The sequence below is a fragment of the Toxotes jaculatrix genome, chromosome 19 (genome assembly GCF_017976425.1).
Source record: "Toxotes jaculatrix isolate fToxJac2 chromosome 19, fToxJac2.pri, whole genome shotgun sequence".
In the NCBI taxonomy this organism is placed as follows: Eukaryota; Metazoa; Chordata; class Actinopteri; family Toxotidae; genus Toxotes; species Toxotes jaculatrix.
In genome coordinates, this window is record NC_054412.1 from 13,539,291 (window position 1) to 13,559,157 (window position 19,867).

The following is a 19,867-nucleotide window of genomic DNA, read 5'->3' on the forward strand; positions in this document are numbered from 1 at the left end:
AATAAAAATCTATTTTCCAAAGATTTAACTTAATTTTTAATTTTAATTACTTTATTGATCCCTCCTGGGGAAATTACTCTCTCCAGGCAGGCTCCGATCGATTGCACTTTCTGTGTGACTTAGATTTCCATTCTTGAACTCAGCACAACTGAGGCAAATGGAATTTAGTTTTTGAATCTGGATGAAGAGACCCTTTGGAGATGTTGTTGCAGTTAATGCTGCCCATCAGCAGATGGAGCTCAAGCAGAGTCCTTCAAAACTACAGGGGCAGCTCCTTTTGAGAAACCATCTCTCACTGCATCTATTCTGGACACTGTGTTCTTTTGCATTTTCTCGATTATGTCTTTCTCACTGCAGTTAAAAGATTTGCTGAAGTCTTAATTCACCTTTTCCACTCCGTATTTTTGAAAAGTTATTCCAGGAAATTCACTGGTATTCAGGCAAATTTAATGATGCAAATGTTATTTATCTATAACATCAATTCATAGAACCAAGTGGCTCCTCACCTTTGGTGTTAAATTTGGTTTTGTGCTGACAAACTTAAATTGTAACCGAAGGTGTAAGAAAGCTGTATCATCTGGGACTGTGACGACTGTGACAGGAACAAAGAAAAACAGGAACCTCTGCCTTTGCCCACATGAACCACATATTCTGTGCTCAATCGTAACCTGCATGCGAAAATGTTCAAAAGACACAAATAGCTGCTGAATCTTTTTTTTTTATTGACCCATTTGAACAGATCTTCAATGACAAATCTAGACAAATAGGTTTTGTACACGCCTATGTTACAAAAATATCATGTCTCAGTTTTTTCAGTTAAAATCTCTTCAGAGTAGCAGCTAACTCAAACTGATCAAACAGAGACTTTAAAAACTGCTTTAACTCAGACATTCGGGGAACCACACAACTATTTCAGACTGAAAAATACATATGTTATATATGTATATATATTTATATAAATATTTACATCGCCAGTCACAATCTCACATTAATACAGTTACATCCTGTACATGTGACATCTTTCACATTAGCTGGATTTAATGTTAGCTGTTAAATGGAGAGATTTAGATGTAATATAGCTTCTAGCCAGAGATAACAGTCACTGTTTAAGAGGTGGAAATTATTTTTAAACACAAGCAACTTTTACACACATATTATCCCTTTGCTTTTTCCTCCACACGCTCTCTTTTTTTTTTGTCATCATAACCCACTCCAGCAAATTGCACTACTACAGCTTTGGAGATTTCCATGTGTCTCAGCAGCACTGAACAATTCAAACTCGTAACACTTCAATTTTAAACAACAGGATTCCCAGCCAACATTTTCCTCCTCCACGTCCGAGTTTCAGCCAAGAACACCTGTGAGTGAACACAGGTGTGTTACATTCAACATACATGGAGGTTTAAGTGCATCTCTGACTTCATGCTCTCCAACCATTCATACATAAGTCTCCATAAACAAATGACAGCAGTAACCGCAGTCTGATTCATTGCTAGTTTTACAACTTTAGACAGAGCAGATTATCAACCGAACTGATGGTTTACTGCATTTATGAGAACTGACAGGAGTGTATCTGCTGGGGAGAAACTTTTGATTGCTTGACAGCGAGAAATTACACATCCAGGCATAAAATACAGAGGAAGTCAAACAATACTGACCACACATGCAGAAAGCAGACAATTCCCACTCATTACTAACGCCTGTACATTATTTAAATAATACAGTAACATAAACAAATAAATAAGTCTCATCCAAGCCCAAATCCAGATGGTTAAATACAGTATATCAACTATTGGTACACAAAATAAACATCTTTCAAGTTAAGGAAAAGATATAACTTTAAGGGAAATTTTAGAGGCTCTGCCAATTCAAAATTTCACCCCTCAAATGGTGAGCTGAGATTTTTTTTTTCTTTTTGTTGAAGTCGTAGTTTTTCTCGAATGCAGGTTGTATAACACCAAAAGATTTTTAACTGCCCCCAAAGGACCTACAGCGGCCCCTGGGGGACAATGGTTGCAGTTACACATTGATATTTGACAAGTGAAACAAATGAGGGTTATAAATATAAATAAATACTGGGACATTTGTTGGGCCCTTTAAATTATTAAATTTAACAAAAAGTTCTGACCTTGCAATAACAGCATCACGTACTGCTATAAAATATATTCAAAGCTCATATTTAGCTGTAACGTGTACAAAAATAAAATAATGGGACAAGTTCAGTGCCACGTAGCGCCATGTTCTACTTCTCGATTCGGTCTTTAATACAGCAGTAAAGTTACAGTGATAAAACTTCACATTATCCGGTAAAACACAACATGCCAAACAGACAACCAAGCAAGACGTAAAACACAGGGTCACCTACAATCCAGATTCACACACAGACACTTTGCAGTCAGTCCCTGAAGAGCCCTTCAGACCACTTGATTTTTTGTCCAGGATGGATATTAACATGTGTGTTATTGATGTTCGGATTATAGCTGCAATATGGGTTTTTTTTTTGGTTTGAAAGCAAACAAAAGTGATAAGGTCTGCGCCTTATCACATGCTACATTCCTTCTCTCTCACTTGCCTGGCTCTTCAGACGATACAGTTCAGGTGCTTCAGTTTCCTTAAAATAAAAGTAAAAAGTAAAATAAACGTTTTCATATTATAAGGCAGGAAACACGTTTCCAACATACAAAAAAAAAAAGAACTTAAAATCCGTTTTATGTACAGGTGCAGTTAAACGCTGCACATTTCAAGCTATATCTAATAGAGATATCAACTTTCAGTGTCTAGACTGTACACACTACCCAGCCTTGCAGTCAGGTTTGAGGCTCAGTAACAAGACTAAGTCAGTGGAAAGAATATTCATAAAAGCTGCTGTTAAAAGTTTTCACTGAAGTCATATTTCATAGCTCAGTTTTCCACATCTTAGTAAACACCATCCCCTTAACAAGTTTGCATCTTCGAAAGGCAAACCTCAACATAAATTATTGCTGAAATAAATATGTCTTTCCTTTTTTCCTTTTGACATGAAAGTAAAAACAAGCATTTAAATAAACCAGGTATTTTCTGACTCAAAACTGGGAATGACTGGTGTAAAATGAGTCAGACAGTAATAAAGGGTTCATATGGTTATTTCATCTTTCCATGCTCTGGTAAAGTGCCCAGGTTGAGGATGCGACCTCTGTGCTGTCACAGGCTGGAGGGCTGGGCCTGCTGCTGGATCTGTGTGTGGTGGCTTGGCTGAGCTGGCTCACAGTCTTGTGGTCCTTCCTCCACACCCCGAGCGTACATGAGGACGAGGGTGACGGTGGCAAAGGTAGCTGCATTCACAGGGAAGGCCCGTAGCAGCGTGGAGGTGAGGCCTCGTGTGAACACCATGTAGCCCTCTCTCCTCACGCTCTGTCGCACACAGTCAGCAATGCTGCTGTACTGTTTGACTCCACCCACCCCATCTGCCTGAAGCCGCGATTTGATCACATCCACGGGATAGGTGGAGAGCCAAGAGGCAATGCCAGCCATGCCCCCGGCAAACAGCAGTTTGGGGATCATGTAACGATCGTCGGGCTCACAACCAAGGCTGCGTGTCAGCACGTCGTAGGCCAGGAAATACACTCCGAAGCCGGGTGTCTCACGGATCAGCGTGGTCACCATGCCTCTGTTTACTCCCCACAGACCCTCCCGGTTGTAGATGCGTGCCAAGCAGTCCAGGGAGTTTTTGTACATCTTCTTAGAGGATTTCTTCTCTCCAGTGCCCTGCATTTGCATGCGGGTTTTAGCCAGCTCCATGGGGCAGCAGATGACACACTGGATGGCACCTGCTGCTGCACCAGCAAGGAACTGGTTCATGGGGGTGTCATGTCCCAGTAGACGCATGGTGTTTCCCTGAACACCAAACACTATAGCATTGATGAAGGTAAGGCCCATCATAGGGGATCCAATGCCTTTATACAAACCAAATACCTATAGAGACGGCCAGAGACGTAAATTAGATAAGGTGTTTAAGACTTCACTATAAAATGAAATTACCAGAACCCAGGGGCTGATCATCCTTTCAAAAAACAAAATAAATAAATAAAAAATTGTCTAGTTGCTGTACATACTATTGATACCAGACTCTTCTTTGTGTGACCTGGAAGATCATAAAAGCTATGTCCAATCTAGGTCCTTCTTGTCTACCTGGAACAATACTTCCTCTAACAAAATTGCAGTATAAATTAAAAAGTGTGAAAACACCCTGAGGTTACTTAAGTAATGACCCTGTAAACAGATGCTACTTCATTTTTCCCGACAGCATTTTGAATGATCTGCAAGGGGAGTTACTCAGAGGCTATGAAAAACAGATACTGTGATTTAAGTTCAGAGTTTCAAAGACATTTGTCAGGCTGAAAATAGTTATCCTTGTTGCGAGGAAGAAAACGTGATGATGAAACACCAACAATAATTTAAAAATTATTCAGTTCAAGCTTGAAAATAAACAAACCGGATACAACAGAACTACACTTATCCCCACCAGGAGTGTTCCCCACTTTGGCCTCACTACAGGTGCCTCATTCAGTCATAAGACCAAGAGTGTCTGACATAACTCTACTATCAGGTCACTCAGAACCCGCTGACTTTGCCGCACAGATCATCACAGCTGTTTAGCTCCAGCCATGGTGGCTTTTTTGTTGGTTTCAAATCAAACGAAGGCACAAAGCTTTACAGCCCAGAAAGGGGGGGTGACATACAGCAACAAACCACTGACACTATAAATACTTATTTATTTCATTTCACTCCAAACATTAAAGAACATTCAAGCACATCAGAGCTTGGCTCACCACACAAACATCCAGGAAATAACACAATATATCAGTATTATTACTGCATAAAAATGTCAGCATTAGATTTGTATGAAAAATAAATCCACCTACCGACTCCTGGCGTATAATGGATTGGAAACAGTGGTAGGTCCCGCGGTACAGTGGCTTATCAACACTCTGGACCTGCAGCCTCACCTGCAAGACAAGACACTTTTCACTGATCTCTTAAACCCAGGGAAGCAAATGAACATCTTCCTGTATAACAGAGGAAACAGGTTAAAGAATTATAAGCAATGTTTAAGTCAATTAGCTACACACAGTGTACTATGATGAAATATAACTGAACATTAAACATTCATAACTAAACATTAGGTGAATGTTTGTTTTATAGGAAAGGAAAAGTACTAAAATAGATGTATAAAACGTAATTGTATTTTTAATGGTGCAAGTAAACAGAGAACTACCTATAAAGGCTTCTGCTTAAGTTTTTTTTTTTTAATAAATGTTGGTAGTTTCACTTTGCATTAATAAAGAAACCTTTCATACCTTTACTGTGTCAAATGGGTGTCCAACCAAGACTCCGGCAGCACCTGAAGACAAAGGTGAAAGATACAACGGACAATGACAATTAATCATCAGCTAAAACAGCAAACAAGCGCGGCATGTGACATCAATCACATGCCACTTCACCTCAACTTATTATTAACCTACAAACAGACCCTCCAAATGTCATAGTCGGAACAGTGATGTGAGTCATACTCATAAAAATTTCACAATTAAATTACCCAACGTTATTTCAGTTACGGTAAAATGACAAGAAGACCGTGTACCCTGATTGTTCCCACATTTCTTAATTTCATTCTGACCAAACCATATTTATATGACTTTTATGTGACGTGTACAGTCTTTCAGCCCTCTATGCAAAGATTGATATTATCTGTCCTTCTCTTCTGTTACTACCTGTACTGGTTATTGACTCAAGTGCTATAGGTCAGGGCGTACTAGACAAGAATTTATTTGTATGACTTGTCATCCAACCACATCAGGAGTTTTCAGCCGTCATGGAGAAGGGCATAGTCTGAGAATCATTTAAACATGGAGGTAGGAGTGCACAGTCTCTCCTGAGAGGCCTTCGTCACTTTGCACTTGTTTGTACATATGAAAAAAAGAGAGAAATATTTATGTTTCCTAGCCCAGGTTCGAAGGGAGCTGGATCACCTGGTCTACCGGAACCATGGCTCGCCTCTGTTACATACGTCTATGATCAATAAAATCATAAGTCTGAGACAAGCCAAACCTCTGCTGACTCTTCATTATCCTCAGGAAACTAGCACTTCAAGAAGTACCTAAAACTGGTGTTCTTATTCTAAGAAATCTAAGCCCACTGACACATCAGGCAGAATAAATCAGTCTCTGGCCTATTTGATCAGTCTTTGAAGGCTAAAACTCGTGCTCCTGGCACTGCTGTGTAATTTTAGACTACGCTGTCATCTCCTCCAGGGCAGCACTGCCTTATTGAGCCAGAGCCAGCTCACTAGGCATCATCACCCTCTATAACTTTCTTTAGCACCTTTGAAAGTTACATCATTTGGGCTTATGCAGCACATGCCCATGTTGTGATGCCAGTTTGGGTTTCTCACCTGAGTCTATGTAGAAACCTAATAACAGGCCACAAACAACATTAATAGTTAACCAAAAGTTACCTAAGGAAACTAGCACTTGAAGAAGTACCTGAACTACAAACCCAGATGGTAAACCTCTTATGTACCTATCTGATTCACCATGTATTTACTTTGCTGAGTTATATTGTCAAGAAACAGTTTCTTAAAATGATTTTGCAGAAAATTTACTACATCATGAGATAAAAATTGTTATAAAATTGCAGGCTTAATATTAATAGAGAAAATAGTGAAAGGGACATAGACCTGAAGTTACTGGCCCACCTGGGTCACCACAGTAAATAAACCACAGCAAGCTAATCCCACATAAGCATCTGCTTTGTCACATGACCCATTTGTAAAAAGAGCCAATCAGAAGTGAATCCCAGCTGTAAGCCAGGAAAAGAACACAAGCAGGCATGCGTTTGACACAATGAGCGGTCATTGACCTCAGTATACTGGTATGATCTGAGAGCAGGAACAAAACAAGCACAGGAGGGTGTTGCATCATAACTAATAACAAATATCTTGTGCGTCACCATCCTTCTTTTCATGAGCATGTCACCTTACACTTTCTGCAAACTTTACTGGTATCAAAAACCATGGCACCTAGGTAACCTCATTTTGAGTTTTGAGCTAAGCACAAACTAGGCCACCCTTAAACAGCAACAAACAACTTCCTATTTGACTGTAGATGGTTCCCTGAGCTCAACCACACTGTGAGGGGGTGGGAAACCACATGGTCCGTCATGTCAGTCACAGTAAAGCAAAGAGAGCATGGGATTGGTCTGTGGGGGGGTGTGTTCTGATTCATGCTATCTGCCTATGTGTGTGTGGAAACTTTAAACAGCCAAGCCATCCTAGCTTGAAAGCTCAGGTTGCACTTGTGTTTGCATGCTTTCAATTCTCAGAGTGGTGTACAAGTGACACCAGGGAGAAATGAAGGTTGGAGCACCCTTTGTCAGCAAGAACTTCTCTGAAAGAGGCCTGGCACATTCTGTTAATTTCAAACCTTCATTATAACAAATTTGTAACCTTCTGTGTTAAGTTGTTTATCAATCACAAAATTATTATAAGGGAAACAGCAATACTGAACTTCTCATCATCGTTACCAACTTTACCCTATAGCTAAGGCAGAATAAGCCGCTCACAACTTTACACTCACTCAATGTCAAAGTCTGCAACCAGGTCAAATGCAATAGGCGAATTTCCTGAATTGGCTTCAGTGTGCCGACATCCGGTGGAATTTCGAAAATGGGCTTGTAATCTTGAGAGTTGTGTCACATTATTGAAAGTGGTACTGGGCATCTTTGTGGTTTGATTTACTAGCATTAAAGGCGCATTTCTACCCAGATCAAACAATGTTTGAGATCTTAAATAGAGTTGACTCCTCCTGGTCATCAAGCCAACAATAACTACAGTAGGTGATACAAGTGCAGTTGTCTCTGACTTACCTCCGATGCATCCAGCAACAAAGTCCATCACCGCTCTTCAACGTCACCTAGCTGAGGAAGTACTAAATATTATCTAACGCTAAATAAAGAGATTTCTCAATGACTCTTTGAAACCTTGTTTGTTTGTTTGTTGTTTTTTCCCCCCAAAAAAGTTTTCCCTTCTTTGTACACCTGACAGTGTTCCTAGCTGTTTAATCTAGCTACTGGGCTGACACTTTCAGTTAGCCTCTATGTTAGCTAGCACTGGCTAGCTAGTTTCGAGTCCCCCTCTTAGACCTGGCAATCTACAAATGCTGACAATTTAGTTTTGTTTAAGCGGTCACTTAGCTTGTTCTCTGTTTAATCGAATGAAACCGTCCTATTCACCTACACGACCTCCATAAACCGAAGAACCGTTGTTGCGTTTACAGTCAGTGCGGGTACTGTCTCTCCTGTCTGTATCAAGGAGGTTTATTTCTGTAGAAAAAAGCTAGCGACGCAGGAAGTAACTGCTTAGGGGGCGGGCATTACCGGCGTCGGTGAAGACTGCCTATCCAATCAGAACGAATAGATGACGCCGACACCCTGCTTCCTCGCACATAAGCCTTGTCATTCATTGGTCGCCAAGGGTTCCCGGTGTTGAAATGCGTCACGAGTGTCTTTGGATGTTTTGCTTTTGTATGGGCTGTCCACAATGCCTCGTGCCCAGCGGATGGAAACAGCAGTAAAACAAATGTTGGATTTCATAAAGTATATTGATAACTGTTACAGTTTTTATTCATAAATGTGCAGCTTCGAGAAATGATGTCACATGATATGTGATGATAAGCTTAAAGAGTGACACGGTTTTTAGAAGTGACATTTTATTGTGAAGAATATAAAATGACATAACTAGAAAATAAAAGTTTTTGTCTTCCATGTGTTTTTTTTTTTTTTTTTTTGTTATATATACGGCCTTTTCCCCAAATTAATCACCCATAGATTGAGAGTGGCTTTCGGCGACCTTCGGGTAAAGTCGGAACCAGTGTTGTCGTCGACGCTGTTTGGCTAGCAGTGTGACACTCCTCTGCTACACATCACGTAACAGCAACACACTCAAGGTTATGGTTATGTAGCACATGCTAGAAGAAGAATGGGCTCACATCTGACATCTATCTGTTGGTCAGTCACCATCTGACAGTCTGACAAGATGCATATTGCCGATTTTGTGTCTGGATCGTTTGCAGGTAACAGCTATAACGCTAGTCTAGCTAGTTTGTTTTTAACATTAGCAGTATCTAAGTTAGCTACTGCATGTGCCTGGTGAGGCAACTGTATGACAGCTTATGACTATTCTATATAGTATTATACATGGTACCATGTATAATACTATATTATACCATATATAATACCATATTATACATGGTATAATACTGTATTATACCATGTATAATACCATACATGGTATAGCTATGAGCTCAAGCTAATTTAACCGTGAGTAATAAGTAGTTTGTAGCAGCAGTAGTAAACAAAACTGACATACTAGTCCGGTCATCTGTCAGCTTGGAATGAAAATGTGTTCCCAGTAACAAAATAAAATTTTGTGTTTTTACAATAATAACTATGTGGCTAATGTGTCATCTCAACTCTCAACAAGTTCTAATATAAAAATAATATAAATTAATATATCTAATGATTTTACTATGAAAGATCTGAAAATGCCTCCAGGAAGTTCAGGGACACGTCTGATACCAATAGTACATTGCAAAACATGAAAAGTGTCAAGTGCACTGCTAAGTCAAGGAATCTGAAAAACCGTAAAAAACATGTAAGAAATAAATCTTCACATTTGACCCTTGCTGCACATGACTGAAAGTGTTACAGTTAAAGCCCGTAGTTATGAGCATCACCGTGTTTCTCCTGTGTCATTGATCCTCTCTTTTCTCTGGACACATATAGGGGCTTGTGGAGTTGCAGTGGGTTACCCTCTAGACACAGTTAAGGTAAGTGGAGAGTATTTGAAACAGTCAAGATGGCTGCATAACAGATGGACATCATTTTTACATCATATTCTTAATCTTTGTAGGTCCGGATCCAAACCCAGAAACAATTTACTGGAATATGGCAGTGTGCTGTCGCAACATTTTCAAAAGAAGGGGTAAATGGACCCAGTGTAATATACATGATTTACTGCATATGAACAAAGATTTTTGTGGGCCTGCTAAAAAGATGTTCACAGTTGTTAGTTTTGTCACTGGTAGTTAGGTAACCATGTGTAACTATTTCCTAGACAAAATTATTCAGTGTACTTTCACATCAATATAGTGCTTGTTTTTTTCACTACTTCTCATAGATGTCTCTTTTTTTTCTCATTTGTGTCACAAGGTGCATGGCTTCTTCAAGGGCATGTCCTTACCCCTTACCACTATCTCTATGACTTCATCGGTGGTGTTTGGCACATACAGGAACTGCCTGCAGTGCCTGAGTCAGGCGCGAGGAGCTGGTTGTGGTCCAAACAGCAAACTAGAAGTCTTCCTGTCCGGTATGGCAGGGGGTATAGCTCAGGTAATGGAGACAGTTTCAATTACTTGCCTTAATAATGTGTTTCGTTTCACCTGCAAATTAGATTGCAAATTCTTAAAACAATCCATAAATGAAATTAAGAGGCCACTTCACCAAAAAATGCACAAAAAAAGTTTTTACCTCTAATTGCTAGGTGTGTATTACTGAGAGTCTCCTTATCTGTCTCCAACAGATATCAGTGATGTCTCCAGGTGACATAGTGAAAGTACGACTGCAGTGTCAGACAGAGTCCAAGCGAGGAGGAACCAGCATGCCCAAACCTAAGTACCACGGTCCAGTTCACTGTCTGCTAAGCATTATCAAACAGGAGGGCTTCATGGGGCTCTACAGAGGAGCTCTCCCTCTTATGCTAAGAGACGGGCCATCATACGCCACATACTTTTTGACTTATACCACTATCTGTGAATGGCTAAAAGACAGTGGCAAGAAAAGGCCAGGTGAGTGAAGTCTTTGTTTTCTTTCCCTTGTGTATGTTGCTTCTGTGGTTGACATTTCTGAGCATGACTCCTCTTGCATGATGATCCATGGCAGCACCTTAGGTATTTTTTTCATGTGTTCAATTGCAGCCGAGAATCATCAGTTCACATTATTTTACGAATTCCAAAAGGATTAAAAAGACAAGTTAAAAATTTAACAGTTAATGTAACACTTTAAACATCAGTGCCTTATCGTTACTTCCAGATTGGAGCGGCGTGATGCTGGCTGGTGGAATCGCAGGAATGGCAGGCTGGACTGTAGGAACACCCATGGATGTGATCAAAGCTCGGCTGCAGATGGATGGAGCTCGGGAGACGAAGCGATACAGAGGTTTTTTTCACTGCATTACAGAGACAGTACGGTTGGAAGGAGCCGGGGTTTTCTTCAGGAGCTTAGGCATCAACTGCCTGCGTGCATTCCCTGTGAACATGGTTGTGTTTGTTACATATGAGGTTCTCATCGGTTTCCTCCGAGCTGAACCAGCTGACCCGCCTCAGGTAGGGTTCGAATAGTATTGACTACCTCCAGTCTCAGTGTCTTGAATTCCATTATATTGTTTGTCTCTCAGCATTTAATACTTATTTTTGTTTTGAAAAGGACACACATAATAGCAAAGACATTAAAAAAGAAAATGTCTGTTGCACTGCAATATTTTTTAAGGAATTCCACAGTTACCATCGGAGCTTCCTGTTATAGTTACAATATTCAGCTAGGGAAGGTAATGTATCCCAATACGCTCAGGGGTAACATGACAGCAATAGGCACTGTTGGCACCAGACCAACCACCTTCTGGCCACTAGATGGCCTCCCTGGCCAGTTTGTTAGGGTTTCTATTTTTTTTTTTCTCTCTCTGTTTATGACAGGAAAACCATCTCCATGACTGGTGTTGTTTTTCACCAGAAGAGCAGTGCACCAAGAAACTGCACTACTCCTAAAGTGTAAGCTATATTTGACTGTACTCAAGACCATTTAAGACCTTGAATGTAGATTTTGTGAATGAGCTATAGTATGCACAAATTAGCAAGCATGACACCTGTCCAGGTCCATGCTGCATGTTTGCATATTGTTACGTCCACTGCTCATTTCCAGCTCAGTATCAAAATGTTGGAGCAGGGCAATTCAGCTCGAACATAATCTTGTAATATTTTAAACCTTGATGAACTGGATTTTTTTTTTTATATTAATGAATAGAATTACATTTAAAAGAAATCACTCTGCGTATGGGACTGCAAAAGTAGCTGATGTTTAACCAACAATGAGGTCATCAAAGCAAGTCCTCAATAATAAAGGCATGGGGCATATCTTGTTGGTTTGTTATCTTCTTCCTCTAGAATTCTATGCAATCTTGCTCAGTCCCAACATATAAAACACATTGAGATTAACTGCAGCTACTAATGTATGTAGACAATGTGAGTGAGTAAGTTTGATTTCAGAGGTTGGGAGACATGCTGAAATCAAGGTTGTTCAAACAGAAAAATGTGAATGGTATTTCTTGTAATTTATTCGCGTAATTATGATGAAAATGTTTATTGTGCCTTCCAAAATAAAGGTAATGCAAGAAAATAATTAAATGGTGTTTTAATTTCTGTTTTATTGTTGCTCGAATGCTGCTAAACTAACACATGTATACCTCACTGATAGAGAACCAAAGCTGAAAGCTAGAAAAGATAATGTATTTATGACAAAGCAAGAAAAGACACTAACAATCAGTGCCTACTGAAACAGCACTCTCATTTATGGCCTTGGCTTTGATCCTTATTTATCCTAGTTTATTATAAATACATATTGTTGTCTGTAAATCAAAATGGGTGCATGAGTGCCTACAAGTGGCACTTTTCTAACCACAGTGCCCTCTCCTGAGACCAAATGGGACATGAAGCCAAATGAGTGTGCTGATGCACTGATGCAGTCAAAAATGTACATGACCATCTAAATTTATTCACACATCTGAGTTTTAGCTGCAAATAGGATCTTAATTTTTCATTACTCAGAGAACTGGTACATTCACAGTTAAACAATCATAATAAACTCTTAAAGAAACTACTAACTTCTTCACCACAAGGTTCAAGTAATACCTGACTTCCATGTAGAGGAAGCACAGCTGACATGTGCTCTGTACGATTATGCGCATCAAATGTTTCTATGGGTGTTGTGCTATTCTGTGGAGTTGTACCGCCATCTAGTGTACAAGTGTAGGACACCTTCTTGGTAATGTCATCCACTTCAGTGTCTGCAAATCTACATAACCGAAAGAATTACATGGCCTTCACAGGCTTTGGTCCAACCAAAGCTAAAAATGTTGATCTATGGTTCCATCAAAACATTCTTTTAAAGATGCTCTTGATAGCTCAAGATACTGGAAACTATTTTAGTACATTTACCTTGGAAATTTATTTTTCTTTTTGTGTGTGTGGACAACAATAGAAACCAAAGTAAATACCTTAAAATGTTTTCCAGATTAGTTGTTTGGAAATATATTGGATACTTTTCCATCTCTCTGAGTTTGAAGCTGTACCCCTTTAATGATTATGATTAATGGATTATAGCTGAAATTATAATACAGATTACTGTAATGCAGGATTTATTAGAACTTGTTGCTTCATGAAATCTGGGTAAATTATATCAAAAGTGAACTGAACAAAAGCACATATTTCTTTCTTTACATTGGTCCACTGTGCACAGACATTATTTTAAATTTGAAACAAGGTTGTGGGGAAATCTACACAACTGCAAATAAAAAATATTCATACGTTTTATCTGACTTGAGGTGGACCAGACAGGAACAATTTGTGGCACTGTGTCTCCCATGAAGCCTCAGACCCAGCTTGTTCTCCTCAAAGACATTTTCAGCAAGAAATTACTGGTGAAGCTTTGATCATTGTAATTGATTTTAGGCTTTAAAAATGGGTTCTGAACCCATGATAGGAATGAAAGATCGGTATGGTGACAGCACACTAAATGAATGTAGACATAAAGGTGTTCTTGTGTTTGTGGTGTGAGGAGAAAGGAAAACCAAAGGGCAGGAATGAGTCACCATCTGCCCAGAATTCCCAAAAATGTCCCTGAGCTACATCCCTTCCTAAAGCCCCTAAAACGTAGCAGCCACCACTTCTATTTGTTTCCAAACTCCAAGTTAGATACACAAACGAGTCTATTGTTTAATGAAATAATTAACTGAATCAGATTATCCCATAAGCAATATCAAGTGGAATCCAAGAAACATTTTAAGAGCTGACTGAGTGAACTGCCACTGCTCCGACTGGCCCACAGACAGTATTACAGCAATAACTTCCATCTCTCTTTCTCGCTCTCTCTCTCTTTGGGCTCTTGTTGTGTGAACTGACAATTATCAACCCCACAAGATACTGTACGTGTTAAATTAATGTTTTCATCTGTTTTACATGTGTAATTGGCTCATGCTTATCCCACCATGGGTGCAATAAAGACCTATTATAAAGAACTCAACTGTAATGATTTAATTGCCTTATGAGTAACAGACTTACTCAGTGGATAAAGTGGGGTCGTGTTGGGTGAGACCCCAGGAGATCTGTTTTCAGTCAGTCCTGTGGCAGGCCTTTGGATCACAAGTTGTAAACAAGAACAAAATAAACACAAAAAGAGTGTATTTTTGCATATTTGTAGTTTCTTGTTGTGCATATGAAAATTCATTTTTTTTTACAGATCTACAATTCACTCCCAGACAATTAACTACAAAATCATTATAAACGTGATTCACAGCTTGAAAAAGATATTACAGCACTTGATGTTAAGTAGTTAATAGTAAGTTCTGTGTGGTTCAGTTCCACGTCAGTTCCGGGCTTCATAAACTCGGCTTTTCCACAATGGGATACTTGCTGAAATTCTAGGAATTGCAGTGTGTGCCGTGGAACAAGAAAACCCCTGAATGTTGCCTTTGTTAGCTGCTTTTAATTAAACCCTGCATTTCTTTTCCCCTTATGCAACAACAGTTACACAGCTACACAGCAACACAATTATGCAAGCATCTAAAGATCTCATTGAATAAAGTTACCAGCAGTTTGGTTGTGAAATGGCTAGAGTTATTTCAGTTATTTCCGATTAATTTCTGATTAATTTCCAGCGTGCGTTTGCTGTATTTTCTCACATGACATGGTCCTTGGAACAAAGCAAAAGTCCCACAAGAGACATGAGTGATTATGTTATAGTATTTGTAAGTGATTAAAAAGAACAGTTTCTGTGTTTTTGGACAGTCTTTAGACATCTTAAACAAGTTTGGCAATAAAACAATATATTTTCTGTTATACAAAGCAGATCATGCAATAGATTACTATCCCAGTTGTGAACATTGTGTTGGTGGTATTTTAACAAGCAAATTGGTGAGATGAGTACTAGCACATGACTCACATCAGAAGAGCCTTTCTTGTCTTTCAACTGTACCACAGTATATATTTCTGTGTTGTTTATTCAGGGACCACACAGACACTGGGGTTACCCTCATTAAAAGTTCCTAATTATTAAGAGGCACATTCTGTGGACAGTTGAGTAAAAGAAAAAAAATCATTCACAATAACTGCTTCACAACATCCATGTAACTCCATAGTAGTGCTGAAACACATGAGAAATCAACCAGCAGGGTTTGCATGAGTGAGTCATTAAATGACGGGCGTTCACATAATGTCTAGAAAGCTTCATTTTGTTGTCAGAATCAGTCCTCGGTAACTACCACTTGGGCCCCCTTTCACCAATTGCTGTTTGGGCTATTTTGGGAGCTCTGCTCTCCCCTGTTAGTGACGTGTGCTGCTGGGTAAATTTGCAGCTCCGACGGCCTGGGCCTGCAACCTCAGATGGCATCAATCGGGAGAAAATGGAGGGGTGGGAGGGATGAGAAGGAAGGGTAACAGCAAAGATGCTCGAAGGAGAGGAAGAGGGAGGGAGTAACTGGACAGAAAACATTAAAAATACAACTGTTGCAAGATGACACAAGGACATGAGAAGGGTCTGAATAATAAGTGGTGCTGCTGAAGATGGCAAAAATAGAAACTATTCAAAATGAGAAATTAATCAGAAATAGAAATAGAAATAGTCAGAAATGCAACAGTCTTATAAGAGAATCCTCCTGAATCCTTTTAATTTGGATAAAGAAAAAGGAAATCTGCTTGCATGAAATGAAAGAGAGATGCAGGATGTATTCATGAGGAAAATGAACTCTTATTCTTGTTGATGACTAACAAGTGTAAGGAGGAGTGATAGGTGATGATGGAGGTGGAGGAGTGGGGGCGCTATTGTACTTCGTACTCAACTGGCGCTAGCAGTGGCAAAAGGAAGGAGGAAAGGACATGCTGAATAAATCTTTTTGATGCTCAGTGCAAATTCTACCTTAAATGATGTGCTTGATAATGTGTTTGTGTTACACTTGCTTTGTGTCTGGCACTGAAGGCTGCCTAATGACAAGCAAAAGTGCTTTTACATGGAAATGTTTTCAGTATTCAAGTGTAAAAAAAATAGAACATAAAAAAATCATTGCTGTCCATCACTCGTTCCCACAGTAAATCATCTCTTTTTTGTGTTCATCTAATACAGCCTTATTTATTTGTGTAGTCTAGCTGAGATGAAGATCAGTCAACATGCACACAAAGACAAAGACACTCAGATTAAGACGATCAGAAATATCAGCAGGAGGAAAAAAACTGCCCTCAAAGGAATGAGTTTCCTTGACTTCAAGATCAATTGTTCCAGCAGTGCTGCAAACCAGCCTTTGCCACTTCAGTGTTAGTGTGCTGTCACGATCATAAGCTGTGAAATTAAATCTGTCTAATTAAGATGTAAAAATAATTGAGAAAACTAATGCAGGCGAAGAGACACCAAAGCATCATTCATCCCGTGGAGGAAGTCAAAAGTGGTGATGTTTATGGTATATTTTCTCCCAAACCAATTCAGACTAGCGAGTGCATAATTGCAGACCATGATGAATCTAACCATCCATGCTTTTGCTGTCAGTGAAAACTGGATTTACTTTGACTTGGCCACAGCAATAATGGCAATGAAACTAAAGACTGACACAAGCAGACAGATGTGTCTGTAGGTTCAGTGGCAGGAGATCCACCAGTCAACAGTCTTTAGAGTGAATGAGGGCAAGTGTGAGTGGTTGCTAAACCTCCTGGGACGGGAGACTGAACAACCACTGAACAAACACATGGCTCAACACAGGAAGGTCAACTCCTCAGGTCACGACACAGCAGTTAACCTACATTTGAAGGGATAAGGGACACTCCCAACAATGTACATATTTTGAATAGGGAGGGCAGGTGGTTTGGAAGAGGAGTGAAGGAGGTTATCTACACTAGTTACCCCTACCTGCAACACTGTCCTTTTATCCCAGGTGATTTAGCAACCATTCACTCTTGGCCTCAGGTGGCTCCAATCACTCTAATGATCGTCATTATAACAGCCAGGAGCACTAATGAACCAAATGACATTTGAAACTAACAACAAGACCTACAAGAAAAAAGAAACGTTAAATTAGCTACAAGAAAACGTAGTACATACTGTACAGTATTATGACCAGGTATAAACCTTGACTGGTGTGACCTGAGATCATGATTAGCCCTCACTCCAGACAGGAGAGAACCAGTTGTGCTGAACAGTGATTCTAGGATTTTTAGACAAGCAGCACTCCACATATATACAGGCCCACCAGTCACCTACCTTTAATACTTTACCCACCCATAAACGCAGTGTCTGTGGGTGCTGGGGAAGTTAGCCACCCATGTGCAATTGTGAGTGCCCACAGGGAAATCAAATATATCTTATAAGATAGATAGAGGACTGTACACAATGTCAAAGCACAGTTTTAACTATGAGTCGTATTTTTAATGATTTTGGTGCCACCTGACAGTCCTGAACAGGTTTTCACCACCAGTGGTTACATTTGATATGAAGTGTGCCAGGAAAAGTGAACAACAACCTTCAAATCAAGGCTGCTACAAAGTGAAATAACCAGTAACACATCCTGTCCATTATCAACCAGATTTTATGACAAGTTATTATGTTTTTAATAATTAATTCAATAAAAACTCTGACTTTGACCCTGTCGATCAAGGAGATGTTTAAGAATGGAAGTGTGTGAATAGCAGCCAATCTGTGATCCCTAAGGGAACCTTACATGGTGTCTTGACACTGGATATTGGAAGTTGTGAGTGGCATAGACTGCATGTAGGTAAGGTGGTTTAAATATTCTTCTTCTAAGATGATCACTGGATGGTAGGAAAGCCCGCAGGGGAGGTGGACCCTCAGTGTAATGATGAGATACGAGGCTGGCTGACACCTGTCTGACAACTATTTTTCTGCTTGAACTTGCACTAAAAGCACTATGGTTTTCTTCAGCAGACTTTCTTTTATAACAGGTGTAAATAGTATTGTGGTAAAAGTGAAAACTAAGTAGACACAAAGTCTTGAGATGTTGAAATGCTAGCTCTGTCATTGTGCACAAGGAAGTTATTATACAAATGAACTGATGAGATGAAATAGTTAAAAGCCTCAACCACATCACTGTTATTAATAGTTGATCCATACAGTTAATCGCCGGTGGGAGGGTTGCTCTTTGTTTTTCCAGTGTTTCAGACACAAACTGTTGGCCGTTAAATCCGGCACAAAAACACCAGAAGCAAAGCGTGGTTTGTTTCTTAGAATAAGATCTATTAAAACTGATTTAGCAAGATTCTTAATTTCATTGGTCCGCTTGGTTTGGATATAAACTGAGACAGATTTAATTCAAAACAGAAGTGTTTCGGCTTGTCTGAGCGGCTGGATAACCGGCTGAGGTTAAGGTCACACATAATAAGCAGCTCAGAGGATACATAAGTTGACCGTAAATTCCTAATCTTCTCCAGAGCTTCACTAATTGCAGAGGCCAGCAGTAAACACCCTCAACAGTGATGTGAGCATTCCCTCCAGAGCAAATGTCCCCAGTAACCCATTTGAATTTCTCAGGCACTGAAAGAGAGGAAAGTGGGCCTACAGTGAAGTTTGCATAGATCAATACACCACCTCTTTCCTCTTTCCTGTCTCATCTGAACACACTTACTCGTGTGTGTGTTTGGAACACTGGCACTGAGCCAGGTTTCTGTGGGGATAAAAAAATGTCTAGTGTAGTTTCACTTAATATCACATGTATTCATTTCATTTTTGGACACAAGCTTCTTATATTTAGATGTGACAGCCCGAGCCCATGACATATCTTAGAGTCAAGTGAGAATTTAATATGATTATCAGATGTGTTACAGTAGGAGGAGTGGTGTAAGTCTGACATTCCAGCCCTGTCTCCCAGAAATGATGTTTATATACCACTAATTTACAACAGGGAATACATTTTGGGAGAAACATAATGCCATCTGAATTATATATTTTTATTTTTTAACATGAGGAAATGTTTTCAGTGAACATATTTGCAAATTCATAAAATATTCATACCGAATGCATCCACACAAAGTTCACTGACAATGTATTTTATTTGTTTTCCCGCAGTGTCCGTTTACAGCAACTGAAGCATGATGAATGTTTTCTATGAATATGGTTATGTTTAGGCACTCAGAGCACATAGTTCAGGTTGGGGAAAGATCATGGTCTTGATTAAATATAGAAAAAGTCAACACGGACTTAAGGCAGATGACAGGATGTGCTCACATTATAATGTTTAAACAAAACCACAAACGCAGTGCTTCTTGGGTCATCGAACAGCATCTGAGACCCTCTTCTACACACCTTTCTGACATGGAAATAAAAGGATCTGAGTTTGACAATTTTGCTAACTTTCTGAAACCAACCATGCAGCATTCAAACCCACTTCAGGCACTGATTTGCCAGGTGTGTGGAGATGAGAAAGTAGTTTTCATACAGTATGCATAAAGTCTCACCCCTCTCTATGACTGCAGGCTCTTTGCCCCGCCTTTGCTTTTTTGCCGTTAGGAAC

The 19,867-nt window shown here is 39.6% G+C and overlaps 2 protein-coding genes across 4 annotated transcripts; one reads left to right on the forward strand and one right to left on the reverse strand.

The window, feature by feature from the left end:
* Positions 1 to 1,113: 1,113 nt before the first annotated feature.
* On the reverse strand, positions 1,114 to 15,314 carry slc25a29 (solute carrier family 25 member 29). Of its 3 annotated transcripts, none has more exons than XM_041064220.1 (5): positions 15,304 to 15,314; positions 7,903 to 7,953; positions 5,337 to 5,380; positions 4,902 to 4,985; positions 1,114 to 3,951 (listed from the first exon to the last, which is right to left on the reverse strand). In XM_041064220.1, the coding sequence occupies exons 2-5, from the start codon at positions 7,928 to 7,930 to the stop codon at positions 3,181 to 3,183; spliced, it is 927 nt and encodes a 308-aa protein (XP_040920154.1). In that variant the 5' UTR covers positions 7,931 to 7,953; positions 15,304 to 15,314; the 3' UTR covers positions 1,114 to 3,180. The 3 variants fall into 3 exon arrangements, with proteins under 3 accessions (XP_040920154.1, XP_040920153.1, XP_040920152.1); XM_041064219.1 differs by lacking the exon at positions 15,304 to 15,314 and adding an exon at positions 8,269 to 8,362; XM_041064218.1 differs by lacking the exon at positions 15,304 to 15,314 and having other exon boundaries at positions 7,903 to 8,374.
* slc25a47a (solute carrier family 25 member 47a) lies at positions 8,969 to 12,473 on the forward strand. Its single transcript, XM_041064221.1, has 6 exons — positions 8,969 to 9,107; positions 9,820 to 9,863; positions 9,947 to 10,018; positions 10,246 to 10,425; positions 10,616 to 10,880; positions 11,125 to 12,473. The coding sequence occupies exons 1-6, from the start codon at positions 9,071 to 9,073 to the stop codon at positions 11,430 to 11,432; spliced, it is 906 nt and encodes a 301-aa protein (XP_040920155.1). The 5' UTR covers positions 8,969 to 9,070; the 3' UTR covers positions 11,433 to 12,473.
* Positions 15,315 to 19,867: the final 4,553 nt, after the last annotated feature.

Bases quoted from the DNA above. Each gene is read 5' to 3' on its own strand.
- slc25a29 (XM_041064220.1), bottom strand. From the start codon at position 7,930: ATGGACTTTGTTGCTGGATGCATCGGAG. The intron at 5,381-7,902 runs GTAAGTCAGAGA...CTTTGTCTTCAG, and splicing joins TGTTGCTGGATGCATCGGAG to GTGCTGCCGGAGTCTTGGTT. The intron at 3,952-4,901 runs GTAGGTGGATTT...CCGTCTCTATAG, and splicing joins CCATTATACGCCAGGAGTCG to GTATTTGGTTTGTATAAAGG.
- slc25a47a (XM_041064221.1), top strand. From the start codon at position 9,071: ATGCATATTGCCGATTTTGTGTCTGGATCGTTTGCAG. The intron at 9,864-9,946 runs GTAAGTGGAGAG...TAATCTTTGTAG, and splicing joins ACCCTCTAGACACAGTTAAG to GTCCGGATCCAAACCCAGAA. The intron at 10,881-11,124 runs GTGAGTGAAGTC...CGTTACTTCCAG, and splicing joins CAGTGGCAAGAAAAGGCCAG to ATTGGAGCGGCGTGATGCTG.